The 10,417-nt window shown below is 50.8% G+C and overlaps 1 protein-coding gene across 2 annotated transcripts in view; it reads right to left on the bottom strand.

Annotated features, from left to right (window-relative positions):
- GRIK4 (glutamate ionotropic receptor kainate type subunit 4) overlaps positions 1-10,417 on the bottom strand; it is a 337,584-nt gene that overhangs the window by 80,338 nt on the left and 246,829 nt on the right. Inside the window, exons 11-12 of one of the 2 annotated variants that reach the window (XM_017523559.2) lie at positions 9,486-9,593; positions 2,653-2,856 (exon numbers count right to left, since the gene is read on the bottom strand). In XM_017523559.2, coding sequence (XP_017379048.1) covers positions 2,653-2,856; positions 9,486-9,593 — 312 coding nt within the window. The remainder of the gene's footprint in view (positions 1-2,652; positions 2,857-9,485; positions 9,594-10,417) is intronic. The other variant, XM_037736753.1, reaches the window with a different exon arrangement.

Raw genomic sequence — 10,417 nt, 5'->3', positions numbered from 1 at the left:
CAATGGCTTCCAAGGCCTCTCTCAGCCAGGGCATTCAATAACCCCAAGAGCCTCAAGGGGGACTCTGCTTGCTGTTATAGCCTTAGTATTTTCCTGTGCAGCTTGGGAAAGGGGTCACAAAGCGCCCTGAGCATGAGGGCAACCACACTCCTAAGGAAACATCCTGGTAGACATCTGAAACCTTCAAATCTGGGGATGATGAAGTCCCAGTGTCATCAGCTCCCACTCAGGACCAGCCCCTGTGGCACACAAACAGCCTTTAGCCGTCTACCTTTTCCTCGCTCGGGAAACTCCCACCCATCCTTCATAAGCCAGTGCACAAATCTTCCCCAAGGGAAGCCTTCCCCCTACAGACCCCTTGCGTGCCCACAGTGCACCCTGCTCTCCTCCAGATGCTCTCATACAGCTCCTTGCACTCTGCCTCCCTTGCACTTATCACAGTTTGAAATTGTACAGGAATGTGATCATTCATTGATCTCCACCTCACTCACTAGTTCAGAAGATCCGTGAGGGTGTGTCCATGTTTATTTTGTCCCCCATTGTATCTCCAGTGTCCACAACAGTGGAAGATATTCAATAAATATTTATTGAATTAATGGGTTAATTAATTAGTTCATGTCAACTAGCCAAGTCTCGATGAGACCAAAGCAGCAGTATTTTTGCTTGAAAGACGATCTGGGGTGAATTCTAAGATCCCCTTCTGATCGTCCAAATCACTCAGTGTGTGGCCGCAGGTCTATCAGTCCCAGACTCCTCTTCCTGTCCTCCAGTCTGTGTCTCAGCTCATTAGGGGGCTAACAAGGAGATGGCTGTGCACTGACACTGTCGTCCCTGAAGTCACTCTACCGGTCATCAGGCAGCCCAAGGGGACTGAAGAAACCAGCTCAAGGTAATCGAGGACATCAGCAAGAAGGCAGAGAAAAGGCCTGACATTTCAGGTTTCTATGGTCTAACTACTGAGCTGCACCTTCACAGTGGAAACCAAATAAGAAGAATGTTTCAGGAGTGAGTCTGAAAGATTAAGTAGAGAAAGCTGCGAATCCTCTTCCACTTAAGCACGTGCATCATCAGGCTTGAATCTCAAAAAGTGAGGCTCGAGAACTGCAGAGGGCTTTCTGATGAAACCTTCACCCTGCCGGCCCCACCTCCACGGCAGTCCTCCAGGGCTCCTAGGCCTTCTGCAGCTATTTGTTGACTTGTCAACCCTCTGCTTGCAAGCCCCTCTCTGTGAGCAGGGCCTCACTTCTGCACCAGCCTTCTGTGGACTGCAGCTGCCCTGGGTCATTCAGAATTCACAGAACAAGGCTTGCCATTTTACCCCGCCGGGTCATTGCAGATGCCGTGGATACTCTGCCAGGCAAACTCTTAAGTATCCTCCCTCCTCAGTTCTTAAACACCTTTTCCATAGCTCTCATCTGCATAGAACTTTTCCCAATGCCTTGTCAAGGACTACTTATTTAATACGTCAACTAATATTTTCATCATTGAAGAAGAGGATTTTGAAAATTTATCTTATCTTCCAAGTTTGTTTGATATAAAGGGTTAAAATCATATTAATTCAACAACAACAACAAAAAAGATCCAGGTTCCAATCTGAGCTCTGTCTCCTACTAACAGTATAGCTCCCGACAAGTCTTTCAAGCTTTCTGGGCTCGACTGCTCATTTGTAAAGTGGGGCTAACAACTAGCTAAAAGGCATGTTTAAAGAGGATTATAGATAATGTGTGTAAAACACCTTGCACATGAGCACATGCCGGGAGGCTGCAGGAGAGCTGCAGGAGCTCCTTCTACCATTGAAAGCCCAGAGGGGAAAAGAGTTGGATCAAGGTCACACCAAGAACCCAGGTCTGTGCTCTCTGCACTGTGCCCTTATCATCTAGCCTGATCATCAAAACTCAGTTATGGAAATATGGACAGTGGCTTAGCAATGATTTAATTAATTTTTACCATTGTTAATAGTGTGTACAAAGAATATAAGAGATTTCCCCCTGGAAGAACTTTTTATACCCTTGCTCTAACCTAACACATGACTGGCATTCTACAATGCTCACCTGCATGATAATCACGTCTCCACATTCACCCTGAAAATCCACAGCAGGTCCAAGCACACCTTGGCCCTCAGTCTGTAAAGGGACATTAATGCTCACCAAAGATAATACAAGAAGTAAGAAAATATCTGTAGCTGTGACCAATTCCTCTGCCAGTCACTCCCCTTGCCCTGTTACTTAGCCACGTCTCCTTTGGCAGTCTCTCAAGGATCCAAGCCAGCTGATGTGGGTGCATTCTCTTCTCCCAGGGCCTCTTCAAGTTCTGCTAGGGAGTGCTACTGAGCCACAAAATAATCAGAACAATCAGAAAGCACCAAAAATGGAACCCAACCTCCCTAATCTGTGTTCATAAGTCAAAACCTCCATGACGTGTCAGGGGCTTAGGACTGGGAAAGCCACAGGGTAGGGATCGTTGCAGGCTTATCCACCAACGCACATCTGTGCCAGCCCAGGCAAGCTTTATGGAATGAATGGACAAGTAAATGACAAATGCATGAATGACTAACTGAACAAAGAGAGGGTTCATGAGCGTGCAGCACAACCTTATGCCCTTCCAAACCCTCCCAGCACCCCCTCAGGCCCAGATCACTTGTCCTCTCCTTACCCTAGCGATCAGCTCCCCGACCATTCCCGTCCAGGTGCCGTTGGCCTCGGGAACGCCATACACGCCATCCCCAACCAGGCGGATCTTGTAGTTGAATCGGAGGATCTCTGCCAGCTCCTTGAGCATGTCCACACAGAAGCCCTCGTAGCGGTCATTGCCTTCCATCTCCTGGTGGTTCCCCTTCAGCATTAAATATGGGTTTTCCTGCAGCAAAACTGGGCAGCTGTCATTCTCATCTTAGCCCTGGTGTCTCAGCCACATGTGATGGGGAGGCCAAGGAGCACAGAGGGTCAGGGAGGAGATGGGGCAGAAGGAGGAAAGTGGCATGGGTAACGGGCTACTTTGGGGTGATGACTAGCTCCTCTCCTGAAATGCTCCTTAAAGTTGTTCTTCAAGGTGATCCTATTGTCAGGAACACACAGTGGCCCCCACTGCACAGAGGGTCAGGCTCAAGCTGCTCCACCTTGTTTAAGGTCATCATCTGACCCCACCCTCTATATCTTTCTTTTTTTTTCCTGCCTCTGCTTTATTCCAGGCAGACCTCTGGCAGAGCATTATCAGAGATACAAGGATGTCTTCAATACAGCAGCTAGGTAAGAATAAAAGTACAAGAGCAATTGCAGTCCAAGGAGGGCATTGGGAAGAGGGCAGGTCTCTCCAGTGAGATGTCCAGAGAAGGTTCCAAGCTGAAGGTGGGATCCAAGCTGGGCCCAGGAGGAGGCAGAACACTGAGAGACAGAAGGGCTATGAATGAAAGGCATGGGCTGGGGGAAGGCACAATCAAACTATCCTGAGTGGCTGCTCAGTGGACGATGGACCTTCCAGGGTAGCCAGAGCACAGGTTGTGAGCAGGGGCGAGGTGGGAGGAGAAACAGAGATGAATGGACTAGGGTCAGGGTGGTCCTCAGACGCCAGGATGTGGTGGCTGCACATTACACAAGATACAGTGGGGAAGCATCAAGCGTTTTAAAGACGCAAGGCTGTGAGCAAGGAATATTAAGTAGCAGGAGAGGAAGCATCCAGGGGTGGGGACAGACCGGCAGACCCTCTCCTGAGATAAGACCCTGAATCCTGTGCTGCAGGTTGAATTGCAGAAAGCCAGAAGGATGCAAGAGACACAGAAAGGAGCAGGCCTGATGACTGGCTGGGTGTGGGTCCTCAGAGCCTTGGAGCCCGGTGGATGGACTGACAGAGGGTGGTCTCATGACTGGCTCCAATGCCTGGAGGGGAGGGGGATTTGGAATAGGTTGAATTTGAGGTGCTGGCAGGCTATGAGGGAGGAAATAATCAACTGGCTATTTAAAATGTGGAGTGAGGGTAAGACAAGGGCCAGAGATTGGAGATGTCGTACAGAGATAAAGGCTGAAGCTGTGGAGTATGTCAGACAGTGAGGGGAAGGGTTGAGAAAGGGCAGAAGAGGAAGAAAAGGCCCTCAGGAGAACCTGGTCTTAGAGTGGGGGAATGAAGGACATCAACAGAAGACAACAGAGAAGCAGCCAGGAAGGCTGAAAATCAGAGAAACATGGTCTTAGTGTCAAGGAGGAGAGAATCTGAAGACAGAGGATGTAGCCATTCCCACCATTCCCGCAGACTGAGCAGGGCTGGGAACCAGCGTGTGGGTCATGTGTCACTGCCGACCTTGCGAAGGTAGGCGCAGTGGGGGCAGCAGGACTCCATAAGGATGAGGAGTGAGCAAGTGCTGCAGGGGTGAGGGCGGTCCAGCATTTTGATAGGTTAGGAGCTAAGGGAGGCAAGGCGGCAGGCACAGCAGAGGGCAGATAGCCTCTCCTCCATGCTCGTTCCCCGCTGCAAACAGCAGGGTTGGAGGGTCCCGGGGGGGGTCCACCCAACTCTGTGATTCTGGGACTCCCTATGTTGGAGGGCAGCTTGAAGAGCAGCAGGATGTAGGAAGGGTGAAGGCGATGGTGTTTTAGGATGGGACAGTCCAGGGCGTATTTGTAGGCAGGAAGGGAAAATCCCTGGAAACAGGGAGAAAAGAGGAGGAAAGAGCCATGCTAGCTGGTGGAGAAAGGGTCCAGGAAGTTCAGGGTGGGGGCAGGGGTGAGGCTGAGGCCTAAGCCTGGAGTGAGGTGGAGGGTGTGGGTGGGGACACAGAGAGGAGGGAGCTCGTGCTGTCCCCAGAGCCATGCTCAAAGTGGGGCAGATAGGCTTGGAGGCTTGGTGTGTGGGAAGATTTTCAGCAGTACCGCTCAGGGGATGTACAGGGAGTGGGGAGACCTGGGTTCAGGGATTTCCAGGGCCCAGATGCAGAGGTGAGGCTGGATGCAGACAGGCAGCTGGGGGTAGGGGTGGCAGGGACAATCAGGCTTGGGGACGGACAGGTATGCGTGGAGCAGCCTGTACATCACGATTCTAGGAGCTAGGAGAGGGAAGCGTTGAAATGCTGATGGCTCAGCTCACTCTGGGAGGGCCAGACAGACCCAAGGTCATGGAGGGACCCTGCAGGGGAGCAGACTGTGGGTGTGATGCAGTGGGACATGGGAAGGCAAAGGTCATATGTCAAGGAGCAGGAAGCTCTGAGTGGACGGTGACTTGATTCTGATTCAGGATGAGAGCACTGTCACATCAATGAGATAGGGCCAATTGGCCTGCTTTCCATACATGCTGTCCTCAGCACAAGAGCTTCTCCCCGCACAGACTGTCCACAGACTCCCCCAACTTCCGCTTCACCTAGCTCGTCTTTGACCATAGAATCACATTGCCTCCTCCTGTGCCAACCCACCCAACTCCCCTGGTCTCAGGCCAGGGCCCACACAATTGCCCTCCAATGTACTCTGATTTGCACCTGCTCCAGGTGGAATGAGAGTGGGGCCTGGGATTGACTCGTCACCTGTGTAGTACCCCTACCTGGCTCAGCACTAAGCATGTGCCCATTATGTGAGTAAGAAGCAAACAAATGGCTTCACAAACAGGGCATGGCTGGGGGTTTCCATCTCAGGACTGGCAATGTCCCAGTGTATCTTTAATCATCCCAAGGGGCTGTCACAAACGCTCCTCCCCAAACACTCACTACTCTCAAGTTAATTAAAAACTCACTGACATATTTCAAGTAAACAGACACAAGGCCAGCCTTGGAGATGCATTGGAAAGCCCAAGGGTGGGGGCGGCTGGGACTCACTGGCACCCTGGCGAATGTGGGGGACTGAGGGCTGGCCTGGAGCAGGGGTGCTGAGAACGTGGCAACGTGCTGAACACAGGATCTCATACAGAAAAGGTGTTCAGGGAATGGGAACGGCAGCCAATTCTGTGTGTTTGCTGGTATTAATCAGTAAATCATCCACGCACCCCAAGTATGCCCTGACCAGAGTGGGAGACAGCGTGGATATGTGCTGAGTTTTAAGGGATAAATCATTCGGGATCATCATTTGCCAGGGAAAACCCACAAATGGTCACCCAGGGACTGAATTAAGATCCTCATTCCTGGAAAGAGCTATTGACTCAGATCAGCCATTGTAGGCACACACACACACAAGAAAAGAACCAAGGCTAATAGTGGTTTGAGTTGTACTTACCTTGTTGTTAAATGTCACCTCACACCAGTGTCCTGGCTGTACCCGACCCCTCATGAGCATGTGCACGTATGTGAACAAGCACATGTGCACACATGCACAAATCAGGGTCACTTTCCCAGACTAGCAATAGGACCCTGTGGACTCGGTGTAGCTGTGGATCTGTGCCAGAGCTCCAAGCACAGGATAATACCAGGCTCGGAGAGGCAGGAGGTACAGCTACTTCCCCATCTCCCTCCCAAAGTCTTGTTGGCTTTTAAGGGACACGCCTACCCTGGAGGAAGGAATTCCTTCACTCAGATTCTAATTACCAAGCTCCTATTTTGTGCCAGCCCTCTACCTTTGAGGAGCTCTCATCCTAGAAGGGAGGTAGGCCTTTAAACAACAACCTCTAATAAGACATGGGAGGGGGCAGGGCAAAATGCTGGAGGCAGGGAGAAAACAGGCGTTAGAGCAGGGAGGGCTTCGTGGAAGACGTGATGTCTCGAGCAGAGCATTGAAGGATACATGGGCATCTCCAGCTGGAAACAGAAATTACAGGGAAGGGTAACCCAGGCATAAGGAATAGCATGTGCCAAGGCAGAGAGGGGCAGGATGCAGGGAGGGGCACGTTGCAGGGAGCAGGTGTTGAGCCATCCAGCGGCACTAGACCCCACGCTGCATGGGGAAGAGAAGGTGAGGCGGGCTGGGTCTGATTACAAAGGGTTATACCCCAAGCTAAGAGGCAGCAGGGCCTGGGTAGTGGCTGAAGGATTGTAAGGAAGGAAACTCCAGGTCAATGCTCACTTTTAAATGGCCAGACAGACAGGAGGGTCAGGGAACAGGCAGAGTGAGTAAGAAGGGAGCTTGCCAGCAGGCCATGGAGCGGCTCCAGGGAAGGAGGCAGAGAAGCCCCAATCCTGGATTAGGGCAAGGCCTTTGAGGATGGATAGAAGAGGGCAGATCCAGGAGTTTTTTTAGAGGCTAAGCAGACAGTGGGAAGGAGGCCCCAGCAATCACACTGCGTGCTGCACCCTCTCCCCCAAAGTGGACTCAGCCAGGCTGTTCCCAGCTCTCTGCTGGACAGTGAAACCGAAACTGCCTCATCTTTCTGGCATTTTCACATTGGTTTGGATAAGCTAAGGCTGAGATGGGAGTGGCTGAAACCCTGGGTGCTGGAACTGCTCTCTCAGTCCTTGCTTGGACAACTCCCTCTGTCAACAATACCCCTCCCCAGGCAACCACTTGGCTGTGTCTCCGCTCAATGCTCCCCTTCTCGGAGAGGCCGCCCTGACCACTGGGGATCAACGCCACCGGTCTTCTCAGCACCCCAGGCCCTTCCCAGCTCTGGCTCTTTTTCCTCAGCCTTGCCACCTTCTAATTCATTGTTTGATTACGTTGCTTCTTACTGTCTATCATACATTCCTTGCTGGAATGTAAGCTCCTTACAGGCAGGGTTTCTTGTCTTTTTGGTTCATGGACACACCCTTAGCACTGACAACCGTGCCCAGTATATAGCAGCACCCAATAAACAGTTGTTGCATGAACGAATGAGTGAATGAATGAATGAATAAATGAAAATGTTCAGTGACCCCGTCTCCTAACAATGAAGGGAAACTTGGTATCTTGGCATTCAAGTTCCTAAGCACTATGGACCAAACCAATTTTCTGGCTTATGCCTCTTCCCTTTCTTACCAGTGCCTATTTCTCAGGAAAACCTGTACCTTTCAGCTTTTCCTGAACACCTGACAGTGCCCTCCTTCATTCACCTCCTCCTCCTCACTCACTCCCTGTCTTTCAGAGCCCATCATCAATTTCTCTTCCTCCCTGAAGGCTTTGCTGACCTCCCCATGGGAGGGGACCTCTCTCTCCTTCAAACCCCACAGCCCCACATGTGCGCCTCTTTGCTGGCTTTTATCTCCCTGTGTTTACAGTAGATCAATCATTTTAGCCCAGGGTGCCTGGGCTCCAGGAGTTCATAGATAGTGATGGAGGTCCCTGAACTCTTTTTATTATCTCCAAAAGCCTAAAAGAAATGGACACATTTGCAGACCTTGCACAGTTAGCAATGATAAGCCTGAGGAGGCTAACTCAGGCATCACCTCTTTGCGTTGGGCTGCAATGATATCAGAGTGGCACTACTGGCCATCTCCTGCTGATAAGATGCTGGGCCAGGCAGGGAAAAATGCTTTAGATTAGTTAAAAGTGGGAGGGGGAAGAACAAACTAACGACTGCTTAATACATGCAGTTGGTTTAACTGACAAATCTTTTAAGCATGAAGTCTTCAGAGGGGAAGACAAATAATACCTTGGCCATGTATGCACTTGACTTATCGCATCTACTAACTTACAACCTCAGGACAGAGACTAGAACTGAGTCCTACTCATCTTTGGTCTCCAGGACTGCGAACAGAGCCTGGCTGGCACGTGGGGGGGGGGGGGGGCAGGGAAGAGAGGGTGAACATGGCAATTACTAAATAGAACAGAATCAAATAAAAAGGGCAGATGGTCTCTTGCCCCATAGATTTTTTTTTTCAGACAGAGTCTCACTCTGCCATCCAGGCTGAAGTACAGTGGCGCGAACTTGGCTCACTGCAACCTCCACCTCCTGGGTTCAAGCGATTCTCGTGCCTCAGCCTCCCGAGTTGCTGGGATTTCAGGTGTGTGCCACTCTGCCTGACTAGCTTTGATATTTTTTAGTGGAGACAGAGTTTTGCTATGTTGGCCAGCTTGGTCTCAAACTCCTGGCCTGAAGTGATCCTCCACCTTGGCCTCCCAAAATGCTGGGACTACAGGTGTGAGCCACTGCACCTGGCCTCTTGTCCCATAGATTGATAACTCTCTTTTTACCACCTGGAAATGAAGAAACAGGCCGTGTAAACCCACAGACGTTCCCATGTCCACTTAAGGATGTGGTGGGGAAAGGCTCTGTTTTGTACACAGCAAGCACCCAGCAAGGTGGGGTTCTGGAAAGTAGGGGTTGCAAGGGTCTGGATCTAGCTCCCCGCTCTGTGTCACAGGTGTCCTTCCCATGGGTCCCCTTCCCTTGGCCCCGAACAGCTGCCCCAGCTGTCAGGGAGCCCCAAAGGGGCATCCACAAACTATGGTTTCTTTCCTCCCCGACCCTCCCCCCAGCTGCTCTGGAACTCATCAAATATCATTTCCATATGAAACAGCAACTTGAGTGTAATTTCACTGTCATAAATTGGGCTCAGTGCTGTGATTACAGCTCCCATCTTCTGCTCAAGGGGCAGCCTGCGAGCACTCAGACCTGGGGAGGGACCCCAGGTAGCTGCAGCTGGGATCCTGGGAGAGCCCACTTACCAGGATGGTGGTGACAACCAGGGTGGTGTTGAAGAGCGTGTCCGAGATGTTGGAGGCGTAGAGGCGGCTGTCCATGCTGAGGCCCTCCGCCACGTGCCACTGGCCGATCTGAGGAGACCAATGGAGAGGACTGGGAAGAAATGGAGGTCCTGTGGCCTCCAGGGCTGGAAGGAGCCAAGAGGCTGGCCCCTGCCTTCAGCTGGGCTGCATGTGAGCAGGGAGGGCTGTGGAGTATGGAGCAGGGGGCTGGACTGCAGCAGGGAGACTGTTACCCAGGACTGGGGGGCTGAGGGAAGCGGGGCTGTGAGAGTCAAAGAAGAAAGGAATAAAGATGTCGGGGAGATGTGGGCAAGGAAAATGGAAAAATAAATCAGGAATGAATGCAGTTTGGTGAAGCCCTCTCACATAGAAAGCAATGGAACATGTGGAATCATATGATTTTGAGGCAGGGATGGGCTGCAGAGCTCTTTTGATCTGGCCTGCCTTCAATCATTCTATCGAAATAAGAATCAGAAGCCTATACTGGAGAGAACTATGCCCTTTGTTTGCTGGATGGTTGAATGAATGAATGAATGTACCTAAATAGGGAAGACCCAGGTTCTAGTCCAGATTGACTCATTTGCCAACTTTGGCAAGTTATTCACATCTTTCAGAACCTCAGTTTCCTCATCTATAAATGGGCATGATAATGTTTGTCCTGCCTTCTCGGAGCTTCTCATGACCTCAGAGATCATGTATGAGCCAGTGGGCGTTACACTATTTACCCAGACCCAGAAGCACAGATCTCAACAGTGAAACCCTAGGAAAGTTACTGAACTTCTCTGATCTTGTTTCCTCATCTACAAAATGGGGATAATAATAGAAACTTCATTGGGTCATTGTAAGAATGTATTTAACCTGGCATTCAATAAAAGCTGTTTTCCTTCCATGTT

Source organism: Cebus imitator, unplaced genomic scaffold (genome assembly GCF_001604975.1).
Source record: "Cebus imitator isolate Cc_AM_T3 unplaced genomic scaffold, Cebus_imitator-1.0 Scaffold28, whole genome shotgun sequence".
Classification (NCBI taxonomy): Eukaryota; Metazoa; Chordata; class Mammalia; order Primates; family Cebidae; genus Cebus; species Cebus imitator.
The sequence above is the reverse complement of the archived record's forward strand: the minus strand, read 5'-3'. Positions and strand labels throughout refer to the sequence as shown.